Genomic DNA, 16,713 nt, shown 5'->3' on the forward strand with positions numbered 1-16,713 from the left:
CTGAAATTGTTTAAAAGATGAGGAAATTTTGTCAGAAATATGTCAGAATTTTTCTACATTTAGGGCCTGTTTATGTATGTCGATAAGAAAATGAATGCGTAAGAAAAACTACTAAATTTGAGTGTGTTTTTCAAATTTGTTTTTCCGTTTTGAAGCAAAAGCAATATTTTGAAAACTAAAGTTTGGGTGTGTTTCATGCGCTCACATTTTCGTTTTGAAATACATAAACAGGGAATTAGATCGAATTCAATGAAAATGAAATTTCGAAAATTTCCCAAAAGGGATTTTTTGGCTTAAATCGTTTTAGAAAATCGAAAGAGAAACTTTTAAAAATTCCCAATTTTTACTGCTGGGAAAAATTGGATATTTAATTTTGAATGGCGAAACACCAAAATCCCTAAATAGAATTTCATGAAAATGTTCGAAAACCAAAACTTCCCTTAAGGGTTAAATTTTATTTATGCACGGAGTTGGAAATTTCTTACATGTTTATATTGAATTCTACGAAAATTATTGAAAAACAAAAATATTCATCAAAATTTCGCAAAAGGGGATTTTTAGGCATTAAAATTTTTGTGGAGATTTTAAAAAGAAATTTTTCAAAATTCTCAAATTTTTTTTTCACTGCTGGGTAATTTTGGCTATCTTTAAATTAAACAAAAATCAAAAGGAAAATCTTAAATTTGAAATTCGAAAATCTTTAGGGATGTCTTCCAATTTTAATTTCTATTTATTTATTTATTTTTTTTTTTTTTGGAAATTTAAAATGTTTTTTGGCAATTTCAAAAACCTTTATAAAAAGTTAAGGCTTATATGGCGTTAAGGGGCACCTCTCGGATCTCGGGAAGTATGGACTTCCCCGCGGAAAATTATATATCGTTGCATTCAGGATGCCAAGGACTATCTACTGTAAAAATTTCAGCCCGATCCGAGAGGTGCCCCTAAACAACCTAAAGGTGTGAAAGTGAAATTTCCGAAATGTCAAGACCCATATGTCGGGAAGTATGGACTTCCCCCGGAAAATTATATATCGTTGTATTCAGGATGCCAAGGGCTATCTACTGTAAAAATTTCGGACCGATCCGAGAGGTGACCCTAAACGACAATTGTTCCAAAGTTAATTGTAAAAGGGAATATTTGTTTGATTTTTTTTTTAATGATTTAGATTCTGGCATGAAGTTCTAACATTTAAGCGAAGTAATAACCTACTATCAATTTCCATTTGCAGTATCCTCTACGGAAGTCAATTTCTTCTGTTGCACAGTGTCTTAATAAAATAAAAAATTTGTTGTTTTAAATTCTAAATAAATTGTTTTGTTACTCTTGTTTTTTGTTGGTTTTTAAAAAAGGCATTTCAATATAAGTTCGTTTATGGTTGTTTTTGTTTGTATCGTTCATATTTTCATGTTATTTTCTTGATTATTAATTTGTCATACAACATAATGCTCTTAATTTTTATATTTATGCGTGTGTGTATAATATTTTCTAAATTACAATTGTAACAATTGCTTTTTTGATTTGTTTTCTTCGAAATATTCGTAACAATTTATTTATTTTTTCTAATATTATTTGATCATAGATTTCGTTAGAAGCCTCGATTTTTAAATGTAATTCCAAGAAATAATTAAGGCTTTAAGGTTAATGGTCAACATAACCTCAAACTATTTTATTTGCGAGTATAATAAGTAAGTCAATTCTTATTATACCTACAAAAGAAACATCTAAATTTGTATGAGCTTTTTTAAGCCACTTGGATGTTTTTAAAGACGTTTTCTTTTATAACCTCACTTTCTGAAATTCTCTGAATTACATTTAAAAACAAAGCCATGATAGATAGTGGTATGGTGATAAGTGAATATTAGAATACTATGTGATAATGATAAGGTTTGATAGTTTAGGGGTCATATGCATAAGTTTATGGGGGGCAGGGGGGGTTTGATTGCTTTCTAAGCAGCACGACTCTGTTTTGAACCTGTTGTTCGTTTTATAAATTTTTGTTTCGCCTTGCATTCTTCTAAATTTTGTATTCGTTTTTTAGGGGATTTTTCGCTTTTTAATCCATCTTCCTTTGTTTTAGCCAGCTATATATGTATACTTAAAATTTACTCACAATTAACATAATTTTTAATTTTATTAAACATTTCTTTTTTGCTTTTTTCAATAATTTAGTTTCTTTTTTTGTATAATTTTCTTATTTCCATCCTAGACTAGTTGTAGTAGTAATAGTTGTGTATTAATAATATATTTTAGCAAGATAGAGTATATTTGTTTTTTTGGGTTTAAGGTTTTGAAAAGTTAGTAAACTCTTTTGAAGATTTAGTAATTGTTTTTCCATGAAAATTGTTTAGAGAGTATTTAACTAATCAATTTTGTTTTGCAGCTGCTTTATATCTGTTGAAAGAATAAAGCTTTGCTTACTTAGTTCTTCTTCACCTCTTCATTAAAGCAAAATTAGCTGTCCTGTTTTAGTTCTTGTGGTGCTGGTGGTTGTTCTTGTGTTTGTTGTTTATTGCTATTATTTGCTTCAAGTATCTCAATGCCATCTATTAAAGCTACTCCATCATCATTTGTGGTGGCGACAGGCGATGCGGCAGCTGCAGCCATAGCTTCACGATTACGTCGCTTCATTTCCTGTAGCTTCTTGCGTTGAGCCTCACGTTTTAATGCTGCAGCTGATGGTGTTGCACCACTGCCGGCACCACCACCATTTGCCATTGGCGTATTTGTACGCGATTTAAGAAGAGTCTTGTTGGGTTTGGGTGTCTTTAAGACATTACTACTATTGCTGCTTTGCAGATTTGCTGGTTTCTGAAATAAAAAAAGGTTAAGGATTTTATTAGGAATCTAAATTTTTTGAATTCGAAACTGAAAAAAGACAAGAAAAAAAACAATAACAAAAATTTATAAAAATATCAACGATAATTGCACTCTTTGATTACTGCCAAAAATCTATAAAAATCATAAATTTCTCAGAAAATGTAATGGGCGCCTGCAGTATACAGATGGGCGACCCTGGTATGTAGAAGCACCCTTTCTTTCAGAAAGGGACTATAGAAGCACCCTTTCTTTCAGAAAGGGACTATAGAAGCACCCTTTCTTTCAGAAAGGGACTATAGAAGCACCCTTTCTTTCAGAAAGGGACTATAGAAGCACCCTTTCTTTCAGAAAGGGACTATAGAAGCAACCTTTCTTTCAGAAAGGGAATATAGAAGCAACCTTTCTTTCAGAAAGGGACTATAGAAGCACCCTTTCTTTCAGAAAGGGACTGTAGAAGCACCCTTTCTTTCAGAAAGGGACTATAGAAGCACCCTTTCTTTCAGAAAGGGACTATAGAAGCACCCTTTCTTTCAGAAAGGGACTATAAAAGCACCCTTTCTTTCAGAAAGGGACTATAGAAGCACCCTTTCTTTCAGAAAGGGACTATAAAAGCACCCTTTCTTTCAGAAAGGGACTATAGAAGCACCCTTTCTTTCAGAAAGGGACTATAGAAGCACCATTTCTTTCACAAAGGGACTATAAAAGCACCCTTTCTTTCAGAAAGGGACTATAGAAGCACCCTTTCTTTCAGAAAGGGACTATAAAAGCACCCTTTCTTTCAGAAAGGGACTATAGAAGCACCCTTTCTTTCAGAAAGGGAATCTAGAAGCACCCTTTCTTTCAGAAAGGGACTATAAAAGCACCCTTTCTTTCAGAAAGGGACTATAGAAGCACCCTTTCTTTCAGAAAGGGACTATAGAAGCACCCTTTCTTTCAGAAAGGGACTATAGAAGCACCCTTTCTTTCAGAAAGGGACTATAAAAGCACCCTTTCTTTCAGAAAGGGACTATAAAAGCACCCTTTCTTTCAGAAAGGGACTATAGAAGCACCCTTTCTTTCAGAAAGGGACTATAAAAGCACCCTTTCTTTCAGAAAGGGACTATAGAAGCACCCTTTCTTTCAGAAAGGGACTATAGAAGCACCCTTTCTTTCAGAAAGGGACTATAGAAGCACCCTTTCTTTCAGAAAGGGACTATAGAAGCACCCATTCTTTCAGAAAGGGACTATGGAAACACACTTTCTTTCAGAAAGGGACTATAAAAGCACCCTTTCTTTCAGAAAGGGACTATAAAAGCACCCTTTCTTTCAGAAAGGGACTATAGAAGCACCCTTTCTTTCAGAAAGGGACTATAGAAGCACCCTTTCTTTCAGAAAGGGACTATAGAAGCACCCATTCTTTCAGAAAGGGACTATGGAAACACCCTTTCTTTCAGAAAGGGACTATAGAAGCACCCTTTCTTTCACAAAGGGACTATAAAAGCACCCTTTCTTTCAGAAAGGGACTATAGAAGCACCCTTTCTTTCAGAAAGGGACTATAAAAGCACCCTTTCTTTCAGAAAGGGACTATAGAAGCACCCTTTCTTTCAGAAAGGGAATCTAGAAGCACCCTTTCTTTCAGAAAGGGACTATAAAAGCACCCTTTCTTTCAGAAAGGGACTATAGAAGCACCCTTTCTTTCAGAAAGGGACTATAGAAGCACCCTTTCTTTCAGAAAGGGACTATAGAAGCACCCTTTCTTTCAGAAAGGGACTATAGAAGCACCCTTTCTTTCAGAAAGGGACTATAAAAGCACCCTTTCTTTCAGAAAGGGACTATAAAAGCACCCTTTCTTTCAGAAAGGGACTATAAAAGCACCCTTTCTTTCAGAAAGGGACTATAGAAGCACCCTTTCTTTCAGAAAGGGACTATAAAAGCACCCTTTCTTTCAGAAAGGGACTATAGAAGCACCCTTTCTTTCAGAAAGGGACTATAGAAGCACCCTTTCTTTCAGAAAGGGACTATAGAAGCACCCATTCTTTCAGAAAGGGACTATGGAAACACCCTTTCTTTCAGAAAGGGACTATAGAAGCACCCTTTCTTTCAGAAAGGGACTATAGAAGCACCCTTTCTTTAAGAAAGGGACTATAGAAGCAACCTTTCTTTCAGAAAGGGACTATAGAAGTACTCTTTCTTTCAGAAAGGGACTATAGAAGCACCCTTTCTTTCAGAAAGGGACTATAGAAGCACCCTTTCTTTCAGAAACGGACTATAGAAGCACCCTTTCTTTCAGAAAGGGACTATAGAAGCACCCTTTCTTTCAGAAAGGGACTATAGAAGCACCCTTTCTTTCAGAAAGGGACTATAGAAGCACCCTTTCTTTAAGAAAGGGACTATAGAAGCAACCTTTCTTTCAGAAAGGGACTATAGAGGTACTCTTTCTTTCAGAAAGGGACTATAGAAGCACCCTTTCTTTCAGAAAGGGACTATAGAAGCACCCTTTCTTTCAGAAAGGGACTATAAAAGCACCCTTTCTTTCAGAAAGGGACTATAGAAGCACCCTTTCTTTCAGAAAGGGACTATAGAAGCACCCTTTCTTTCAGAAAGGGACTATAAAAGCACCCTTTCTTTCAGAAAGGGACTATAGAAGCATCCTTTCTTTCAGAAAGGGACTATAGAAGCACCCTTTCTTTCAGAAAGGGGCTATAGAAGCACCCTTTCTTTCAGAAAGGGACTATAAAAGCACCCTTTCTTTCAGAAAGGGACTATAGAAGCACCCTTTCTTTCAGAAAGGGACTATAGAAGCACCCTTTCTTTCAGAAAGGGACTATAGAAGCACCCTTTCTTTCAGAAAGGGACTATAGAAGCACCCTTTCTTTCAGAAAGGGACTATAAAAGCACCCTTTCTTTCAGAAAGGGACTATAAAAGCACCCTTTCTTTCAGAAAGGGACTATAGAAGCACCCTTTCTTTCAGAAAGGGACTATAGAAGCACCATTTCTTTCACAAAGGGACTATAAAAGCACCCTTTCTTTCAGAAAGGGACTATAGAAGCACCCTTTCTTTCAGAAAGGGACTATAAAAGCACCCTTTCTTTCAGAAAGGGACTATAGAAGCACCCTTTCTTTCAGAAAGAGAATCTAGAAGCACCCTTTCTTTCAGAAAGGGACTATAAAAGCACCCTTTCTTTCAGAAAGGGACTATAAAAGCACCCTTTCTTTCAGAAAGGGACTATAAAAGCACCCTTTCTTTCAGAAAGGGACTATAGAAGCACCCTTTCTTTCAGAAAGGGACTATAAAAGCACCCTTTCTTTCAGAAAGGGACTATAGAAGCACCCTTTCTTTCAGAAAGGGACTATAGAAGCACCCTTTCTTTCAGAAAGGGACTATAGAAGCACCCATTCTTTCAGAAAGGGACTATGGAAACACCCTTTCTTTCAGAAAGGGACTATAGAAGCACCCTTTCTTTCAGAAAGGGACTATAGAAGCACCCTTTCTTTAAGAAAGGGACTATAGAAGCAACCTTTCTTTCAGAAAGGGACTATAGAAGTACTCTTTCTTTCAGAAAGGGACTATAGAAGCACCCTTTCTTTCAGAAAGGGACTATAGAAGCACCCTTTCTTTCAGAAACGGACTATAGAAGCACCCTTTCTTTCAGAAAGGGACTATAGAAGCACCCTTTCTTTCAGAAAGGGACTATAGAAGCACCCTTTCTTTCAGAAAGGGACTATAGAAGCACCCTTTCTTTAAGAAAGGGACTATAGAAGCAACCTTTCTTTCAGAAAGGGACTATAGAGGTACTCTTTCTTTCAGAAAGGGACTATAGAAGCACCCTTTCTTTCAGAAAGGGACTATAGAAGCACCCTTTCTTTCAGAAACGGACTATAGAAGCACCCTTTCTTTCAGAAACGGACTATAGAAGCACCCTTTCTTTCAGAAAGGGACTATAGAAGCACATTTTCTTTCAGAAAGGGACTATAGAAGCACCCTTTCTTTCAGAAAGGGACTATAGAAAGGGACTATAGAAAGGGACTATAGAAGCACCCTTTCTTTCAGAAAGGGACTATAGAAAGGGACTATAGAAGCACCCTTTCTTTCAGAAAGGGACTATAGAAGAACCCTTTCTTTCAGAAACGGACTATAGAAGCACCCTTTCTTTCAGAAAGGGACTATAGAAGCACCTTTTCTTTCAGAAAGGGACTATAGAAGCACCCTTTCTTTCAGAAAGGGTCTACAGAAGCACTTTTTCTTTCAGAAAGATTCTATAGAAGCACCCCTTCTTTCAGAAAGGGTCTATAGAAGCGCCTATTGTTTCAGAAAGGGTCTATAGAAGCACCTTTTTTCAGAAAGGGTCTATAGAAGCACCCTTTCCTTAAGTAAGGGTATATAGAAGCACCTTCTTTCAGTACGGTGCTTCTATAAGGGTATATAGAAGCAACTTCTTTCAGAACGGGTATATAGAAGCACCCCTTCTTTCAGAACGGGTATATAGAAGCACCCCTTCTTTCAGAACGGGTATATAGAAGCACCCCATCTTTCAGAACGGGTATATAGAAGCACCCCTTCTTTCAGAACGGGTATATAGAAGCACCCCTTCTTTCAGAAAGGGTCTATAGAACACCATTTCTTTCAGAAAGGGTCGATAGAACACCCTTTCTTTCAGTAAGGGTCTATAGAAGCAATCTTTCTTTCAGTAAGGGTCTATAGAAGCAGCTTTTTTAAGAAAGGTCTATAGAAGCATCCTTTCTTTCAGAAAGTGTCTATAGAAGCACCCTTTCTTTCAGGAAGGGTCTATAGAAGCACCCTTTCCTTCAGAAAGGGTCTATAGAAGCACCCTTTCTTTCAGAAAGGGTATATAAAAAACACCCTTTCTTTCAGTAAGGGTCAATAGAAGGACCCTTTCTTTCAGAAAGGTCAATGGAAGCACCCTTTCTTTCAAAAAGGTCAATAGAAGCACCCTTTTTTCAGAAAGGAATGCCTGCCTTCTTTTGGTCGCTGCCGAGACGGAGGAAAACCCAAGACCAATATTTTGTGCTCGGTTTGTCACATCCGCATCTTCACTCAAACCCAAACTTCGGTGAGGTACAATAGATGTCGGGAGTAGTTTCATCTAAGGGGTTGTTCTGGACTTGTACATGCGAGGGACTACGACAGGGACTATGTTGCTGCATTCTGTGTGAACACAGCTCCCAATGAGTCGTCGTCAGATTACGATTTGCAATTTAAATGCAATGGTCTCCGAGGTAAGATCGAAGAAATAGTGGATTTTATCAGTCGGAAGAATATCAATGATCACGGCGGTGCAGGAAAACAAGCTCAACATTAACTGCAGCTTACAGCGTTGTGATGTTTACAATGTACTGAAGGAGGATCGCACCAGAAGTCGAGGTGGAGGATTAGCTTTCCTATTGCACCAGTCTGTTCAAAACAGACCTATCTCGCTTGAGCCTGGCTCTAATGGATTGTACATGGAATGTATGGGGGTAACAGTCTGGAGTGGAACCGCGGTAGAGTTGCTTAAAATATACATCCCGCGGATAAATAGCTGAACTCGAGGTTATGGACCCAACATTAGCACGCTTTTGGAAGGTCATAACCGTCTGGTCTTGGGAGACTTTAATGCTCATCATGAGCTGTGGCATTCGGTCCTCCGAAACGACCAGAGGGGTATAGTGCTGGCTGAGCAGATTGATAGTTCTATGTTTTGCACGGTCAATGCAGCCGCTCGCCATATACCTACTGGTCGAATACCCGAAGTGAGATCAAACATCCCAACAGAGGCGACGGGATCAGCAAATGAGCGTGATAAGCTTCGACGTGCCAACCCCAGTGACCCCAGAGTCAGGCAGCTGACACTGAAAGTTAACAGGTTGGTCGGTGAGCATAAGAGAACATTGGAGCTGGAATAAGTGAATTGTGGGCAGGGGTTAGTTAAGTCATTTTCGAATCACGTTTGGCGACGTTACGCTGACTAATTCCAAGGTTTGCAAGGGCAATATCAACATCATCCAAGGTAAACTGTGGTGGCACTTCCTTAGCTGGAAGAGTTTTTTAATGTAAAGTGGTAATCGGTAAAATCACTGGAATTAGATTAGGGAATTTTCCATATGTCTCTACTAACATCTAATCCTGAACTTCCAATATGTTTAAGCACCAGTACCGCGCAGCGACCAAGATATTCTTTCACATATAAAGTCGACAATTTCGTTAAGAATGGATTACTCTAAACGATGTCAAACTTGCTTTCATTGATATAAATCATAAGCGATCGATGGTTGGTTTCACTTAGGATTTGTTTCTTTTATCTCTCCAACTTACCTTCCAATCATTGGCTTTTAAGATTTCAACTTCCTTAAATATCGCATCGATATGATCCACTTGTAAATACACCATATCCCAAAAGCCTTGCAAATCATCGACTGTCGTGGGAAATTGGTCTTCTGGTGAGCTATTCAAATTGTTGTGACACAAACCTGGAAAAGAAGAAGAAGAAAGTATAAAAGAGTGCTTTGGTTTTATTATTTCATTTCAAACTCACCTTCAAATTGTTTCATTTTTTGGGATACTAATAAGCGTGCTTTACCAGAAGCTGAACGCAACAGTCCCATTGTATCTTCGGTAATATCGGGATTACTCTGGAAGGTATAGAAAGAACACAAAAATTAGTAAATAAAAGGAAAAGGGCAAGATAGTGTTGCAATAATGCCCACAAGGGTTTTTAAGAGCCTCCATAAAATCGGTCAATGTCCACTTTATTGACCTCTTTGAATAGGAAGTTTCAAAAACTGCAAGTTTATACACCTTCTTAAATAATCTCAAAAGCCTCTTTAAAATCCCACTTTAACAAGCCTCCAAAAAACCTTTGGAATCTGCACGATATGAAGATTTTCTCAAATGTCATTAAAACTCCACGTTTATAAGCCTCTTTAGATCTTTCTGAATGTCTATATCTAAACTGTTATAATAAGTCTTCTTAGATCCGCTTAGAAGTCTTCTAAATATCTACATTCATAAGCATCTTAACATCATCACAGAAGTCTTTAGAAAGGCTCCTAACATTGGTCTCTGAGGACACATTTTTGTATACGAAACAATTCCTCAGGTCCCTGAGGACACTTTTTTCTATAGAAAAAAAATTCCTCAGATCCCTGAGGACACTTTTTTCTATAGAAAAAAATTCCTCAGATCCCTGAGGACACTTTTTTCTATAGAAAAAAATTATAGAAAAAAAATCCTCAGATCTCTGAGGACACTTTTTTCTATAGAAAAAATTCCTCAGTTCCCTGAGGACACTTTTTTCTATAGAAAAAAATTCCTCAGTTCCCTGAGGACACTTTTTTCTATAGAAAAAAATTCCTCAGATCCCAGAGGACACTTTTTTCTATAGAAAAAATTCCTCAGGTCCCTGACGACACTTTTTTCTATAGAAAAAAATTCGTCAGGTCCGTGTGGAAACTTTTTTCTATAGAAAAAAATTCCTCAGGTCCCTGAGGACACTTTTTTCTATAGAAAAAAATTCCTCAGGTCCATGAGGACACTTTTTTCTATAGAAAAAAATTCCTCAGGTCCATGAGGACACTTTTTTCTATAGAAAAAAATTCCTCAGGTCCCTGAGGACACTTTTTTCTATAGAAAAAAATTCCTCAGGTCCCTGAGGACACTTTTTTCTATAGAAAAAAATTCCTCAGGTCCCTGAGGACACTTTTTTCTATAGAAAAAAATTCCTCAGGTCCCTGAGGACACTTTTTTCTATAGAAAAAAATTCCTCAGGTCCCTGAGGACACTTTTTTCTATAGAAAAAAATTCCTCAGGTCCCTGAGGACACTTTTTTCTATAGAAAAAAATTCCTCAGGTCCCTGAGGACACTTTTTTCTATAGAAAAAAATTCCTCAGGTCCCTGAGGACACTTTTTTCTATAGAAAAAAATTCCTCAGGTCCCTGAGGACACTTTTTTCTATAGAAAAAAATTCCTCAGGTCCCTGAGGACACTTTTTTCTATAGAAAAAAATTCCTCAGGTCCCTGAGGACACTTTTTTCTATAGAAAAAAATTCCTCAGGTCCCTGAGGACACTTTTTTCTATAGAAAAAAATTCCTCAGGTCCCTGAGGACACTTTTTTCTATAGAAAAAAATTCCTCAGGTCCCTGAGGACACTTTTTTCTATAGAAAAAAATTCCTCAGGTCCCTGAGGACACTTTTTTCTATAGAAAAAAATTCCTCAGGTCCCTGAGGACACTTTTTTCTATAGAAAAAAATTCCTCAGGTCCCTGAGGACACTTTTTTCTATAGAAAAAAATTCCTCAGGTCCCTGAGGACACTTTTTTCTATAGAAAAAAATTCCTCAGGTACCTGAGGACACTTTTTTCTATAGAAAAAAATTCCTCAGGTCCCTGAGGACACTTTTTTCTATAGAAAAAAATTCCTCAGGTCCCTGAGAACACTTTTTTCTATAGAAAAAAATTCCTCAGGTCCCTGGGGACACTTTTTTCTATAGAAAAAAATTCCTCAGGTCCCTGAGGACACTTTTTTCTATAGAAAAAAGTCCCTCGGTTCCCTGTATGTTATGTCCGAGTTCATAGCCGCGCATAAATCCCAAAATCATTTTGTGATTTATTTCCGGCCACTCTATATTTATTCTATCAGGCCTACGTAGGTCCTCCAAAGAGTCTTTAAAAATTACAAATTATTACGTGTCCTTAGATCCTGTCAGAAGTCTTAAATCTCCACCTTTATAAGCTTCCTTTTAAACTAAGAGAAGTATTTTTAGCTTCTACGGCTAAGAACAACCTCGTTAGTAAGCCTCCATAGATCCTTTAGAAAATCGTTATGAAATTTACGTTCTTCTCCTTTATAAGCCTCATTGGATATTTTATATCGTCCTCTTCCTAAAACTTTTAAACAGTTTTTGGTTTGAATAGACTTGGGACCTCCTAAAATAAAAATCTTCCCATAAAATCTATATGTTTATTGTCCTCTTTGGCTCTTCCAGAACGCCCTTTTAAATCAAAATTAAATGACTGCCCTCTTTAGATCTTGAAAAATCCCCATTTAACTATTTTTTGACCATGTAAAAGCTCTTGTACTGGAAATACAACAAAACAGGAATGATAAAGACTCTTTAAAACAAAAAAAAAAAACTCCTACTTACCGCCAATGCATCCATGTACTTTTCAGCCACTGCTGCCAATTCCAATAGACGATTCTGTTCGCTTTTCAATTGTCTTAGGAAGAAGTGGGCATCTTTGACCGATGAGCCATTACTTGTTGGGGCTTCGACAGATGATGCAGCAGTCTCAATATTGGAAATGTGAGCATTTGGAGTGATTACCAACAACTCTTCTGAAGATTTGACAAACTTTGATGAGGACAAGGGTGGTGGAGTTTGTAACAAATCTGTTGAACTTTCATCCAATTGCACTTTACGATCAACTTCATCACTACCACCCATTGGACCTGCAGCGGTGGATGAGGAATTTAAAATTTGTGACTTTAGAACATCTGGACTACTGTGTAGATGATGATGATTATTGGTGGTGGTGTTGTTGGTGATGATATCAGAATTGCTGGTTGTTGTGGTGCCATTGCTTGTGCTGTAATTTTGTTGTGTTTTTTGATTTGCTTCGGTCATGGTCGATGATGATGTGGAGTTGGAGTTATTGGTGCTGTTCTGGCTGATGAGGGTTTTATTGTTGGCAGATGCTGTTGTTGTTGTTGTCAAATCCCTAGCTGGGGAAGCCCTAGAGAAATTCCGTTTGGGCGATACAATGGGTAATTGGGCCCTAAACTCCTGCGATAAATGTCTCAAACACGGTAAATCGATGTTGTTGTTTTCGGAATTTAAACTGTCTGCAGCTGAGGATGACAAACTGGCAGGTATGGCTGGTTTACCATTCGAGGATAATTTCTCACGAAATTTATTGTAGTCTTTACTGGGTGATAACTCCTGAAATTTGCGTACCAATTCTGAGGTGGCTCCGCCACCGTTTTCACTGTTCAGCGAACGATTAAGGCGTTGTGGTGACTCGCGTATCTTTTTGGGACTATAAAAGCCTTGAGCTAGAGCACCTGGCCCATAGAGTCTTTCCACACGTTGCTGTATAAAACTGCGGGTAACTGTGCTACCACCACCACCAATATCATCTCCAACACTGAGGTTGTGAAGACTGCTATCTGTGCCACCATTCTGTGAATGGTTGTTGTTCTCAATGATGGTGTATTTCGAGCCAATGGTAGTCATAATGGCACCACCACCACCATTTGTGGCCATGTGCGGCAGATGATGGTGGTGGGGTGAAGTTACATTAACATTAGGCATTGCGAACAATACGGGTGGTGCCAGCGAATTGCTCTTCTTGCAATACTGTAAACTAGTCGACGAGGGTCGTATGGGCGAGACTTCGCGTGATTTGTTTATGTCTTGTCGTATTTTCGAATCGTATGTGGTTATATTCGAATAGCCATTAACACAACAGGCCAAATTCAAGTAACTCGGTTTTTTGTCGTATGTATCGGCGGCTATGGGGGTTTGTGACGATGATAAGTGATGATTTGCTGATGCTGCTGCTGTGTTTCTTTTGTTGTGCGTCTCCGCCACCACGGTGTTAATATTATTATTCACTGTGGCTGTCGGTTGTTGTGTCGTGGTCGTCGTATTATTACTGAGGGCAATACACACTTGTCCTGTAACAGGGTCCACATAGGCTGTTGTATTGTTTTTGACAGTTTGTACCGAGCAACGTTCTCGTATGTTGGCGGTAAATTCACGCGTTATATCCTTTATGGAAATGGGTGTGGGAAAATTTAAACTGCCACTGGTATCTGTGGGTGTGGGAAAAAAAGAGTCAAGAGGGGAGAGAAATTAAATGATTAGTATTGATTGGTCTTGTGTTGTTGAAATTGGAAAATTACAAATAAATTGTAGTAATAATAACCGCCGTAGTGTTGTCCCAAAATATTCTAGAAACCAAGAAAAGGAAACCGAAACCATAGAATTTATAAAGTTTGAAAGAAAAGTGTTTTGGCAGAGTGGAATAATGTATCTGTTTTAACCTGATCTAATATAAAATTATAGTTAATAAGACGAATAATTTAAAACCTATGTCTGGTTTAGGGCTCCATTCCAATTTAGTTCGAAATTTCGATTCAACAAAAGCAGACATTGGTAGCAACATATAAAACCATAAGTTGTTGTTGTAACAGATCGGTTGTATTCTAAAGTTATTGGCTGACTGACAGCATCCTGATATCCTCGTAAAGATGAACCACATTTATCTCGGAAAGAACCCGTAGCATTTTCGGCTTTATCTGGCTCTGAATAGTTGAGTAGGTTTCGCAGGGCAATGGAAATGGTGCAAAGAGTAGTGCGGGCCTTTGTAGCCTTATAGCAATTTAGACTGTTGAACCATTCCGAGCGTAGTTCTGTCAAAACTACCATGTTTTGTTGTTGTAGCGTTATAGGATTGAAGCAGGGTCGGCGGCTTCGGGTAAGTCCAGTACCGTGGAATTGACTGGATTTACGTGGAAACTGACGCCCCTCATCTGCGATAGATGGTGAATTTTCTACCAGGGCCGCATTCACATAATACATAGTTATTTATGGCAGCTGCGGCTGCATCCGTGTGGATGCTATTCCATCCTGCTTGATAGGCTTGTTGATATAGGGGTTCCCTCTTGTAACGCTGAACCTCTCTTTCTAGACATCTCTGAACCTCCTTGCTGACATGCCTGGGTGGAGGGGTCTTATTCACCATATGATAACTAGGATGGCTCTCGCGGTAACACCCAAGCTGTACTGGAAGAATCTTTATCACCCCGTGTAGAAGGTACTCTGAAGATATGAGGAAACACCCTGTCGCAATTCTCAGGGCGGCATTTTGACAGGTCTGAATATTTTCCATGGTGTTGAAATTACATTCGCGGACCACAGTGGCGACGCATAGCTTACCACAGGCCGACCTATCGCGTTATATGTAGTCAACAAGGTTTCATTATCTTCACCACAATTGCCTCCCTGCTACAGAAGCCATCTACGGAGATCTTCTATTCTATAGAAGCCTCCTACGGAGGTCTTCTATTCTATAGAAGCCTCCTACGGAGGTCTTCTATTCTATAGAAGCCTCCTACGGAGGTCTTCTATTCTATAGAAGCCTCCTACGGAGGTCTTCTATTCTATAGAAGCCTCCTACGGAGGTCTTCTATTCTATAGAAGCCTCCTACGGAGGTCTTCTATTCTATAGAAGCCTCCTACGGAGGTCTTCTATTCTATAGAAGCCTCCTACGGAGGTCTTCTATTCTATAGAAGCCTCCTACGGAGGTCTTCTATTCTATAGAAGCCTCCTACGGAGGTCTTCTATTCTATAGAAGCCTCCTACGGAGGTCTTCTATTCTATAGAAGCCTCCTACGGAGGTCTTCTATTCTATAGAAGCCTCCTACGGAGGTCTTCTATTCTATAGAAGCCTCCTACGGAGATCTTCTATTCTATAGAAGCCTCCTACGGAGATCTTCTATTCTATAGAAGCCTCCTACGGAGGTCTTCTATTCTATAGAAGCCTCCTACGGAGATCTTCTATTCTATAGAAGCCTCCTACGGAGATCTTCTATTCTATAGAAGCCTCCTACGGAGATCTTCTATTCTATAGAAGCCTCCTACGGAGATCTTCTATTCTATAGAAGCCTCCTACGGAGATCTTCTATTCTATAGAAGCCTCCTACGGAGATCTTCTATTCTATAGAAGCCTCCTACGGAGATCTTCTATTCTATAGAAGCCTCCTACGGAGATCTTCTATTCTATAGAAGCCTCCTACGGAGATCTTCTATTCTATAGAAGCCTCCTACGGAGATCTTCTATTCTATAGAAGCCTCCTACGGAGATCTTCTATTCTATAGAAGCCTCCTACGGAGATCTTCTATTCTATAGAAGCCTCCTACGGAGATCTTCTATTCTATAGAAGCCTCCTACGGAGATCTTCTATTCTATAGAAGCCTCCTACGGAGATCTTCTATTCTATAGAAGCCTCCTACGGAGATCTTCTATTCTATAGTAGCCTCCTACGGAGATCTTCTATTCTATAGAAGCCTCCTACGGAGATCTTCTATTCTATAGAAGCCTCCTACGGAGATCTTCTATTCTATAGAAGCCTCCTACGGAGATCTTCTATTCTATAGAAGCCTCCTACGGAGATCTTCTATTCTATAGAAGCCTCCTACGGAGATCTTCTATTCTATAGAAGCCTCCTACGGAGATCTTCTATTCTATAGAAGCCTCCTACGGAGATCTTCTATCCTATAGAAGCCTCCTACGGAGATCTTCTATTCTATAGAAGCCTCCTACGGAGATCTTCTATTCTATAGAAGCCTCCTACGGAGATCTTCTATTCTATAGAAGCCTCCTACGGAGATCTTCTATTCTATAGAAGCCTCCTACGGAGATCTTCTATTCTATAGAAGCCTCCTACGGAGATCTTCTATTCTATAGAAGCCTCCTACGGAGATCTTCTATTCTATAGAAGCCTCCTACGGAGATCTTCTATTCTATAGAAGCCTCCTACGGAGATCTTCTATTCTATAGAAGCCTCCTACGGAGATCTTCTATTCTATAGAAGCCTCCTACGGAGATCTTCTATTCTATAGAAGCCTCCTACGGAGATCTTCTATTCTATAGAAGCCTCCTACGGAGATCTTCTATTCTATAGAAGCCTCCTACGGAGATCTTCTATTCTATAGAAGCCTCCTACGGAGATCTTCTATTCTTTAGAAGCCTCCTACGGAGATCTTCTATTCTATAGAAGCCTCCTACGGAGATCTTCTATTCTATAGAAGCCTCCTACGGAGATCTTCTATTCTATAGAAGCCTCCTACGGAGATCTTCTATTCTATAGAAGCCTCCTACGGAGATCTTCTATTCTATAGAAGCCTCCTAC

At 38.8% G+C, this 16,713-nt stretch overlaps 1 protein-coding gene across 7 annotated transcripts in view; it reads right to left on the reverse strand.

Moving 5' to 3' along the window:
- Nucleotides 1-2,169: 2,169 nt before the first annotated feature.
- vlc (disks large-associated protein 2) overlaps nucleotides 2,170-16,713 on the reverse strand; it is a 61,143-nt gene continuing 46,599 nt past the window's right edge. For all 7 annotated transcript variants that reach the window (XM_073992577.1, XM_073992578.1, XM_073992579.1 and 4 more), the window contains 4 exons: nucleotides 11,941-13,610; nucleotides 9,332-9,428; nucleotides 9,112-9,266; nucleotides 2,170-2,808 (listed from right to left, as the gene is read on the reverse strand). In XM_073992577.1, coding sequence (XP_073848678.1) covers nucleotides 2,452-2,808; nucleotides 9,112-9,266; nucleotides 9,332-9,428; nucleotides 11,941-13,610 — 2,279 coding nt within the window. In that variant the 3' untranslated portion in view covers nucleotides 2,170-2,451. The remainder of the gene's footprint in view (nucleotides 2,809-9,111; nucleotides 9,267-9,331; nucleotides 9,429-11,940; nucleotides 13,611-16,713) is intronic.

Source organism: Musca autumnalis, unplaced genomic scaffold (assembly GCF_047663935.1).
Source record: "Musca autumnalis isolate F117 unplaced genomic scaffold, ASM4766393v1 scaffold_5, whole genome shotgun sequence".
In the NCBI taxonomy this organism is placed as follows: Eukaryota; Metazoa; Arthropoda; class Insecta; order Diptera; family Muscidae; genus Musca; species Musca autumnalis.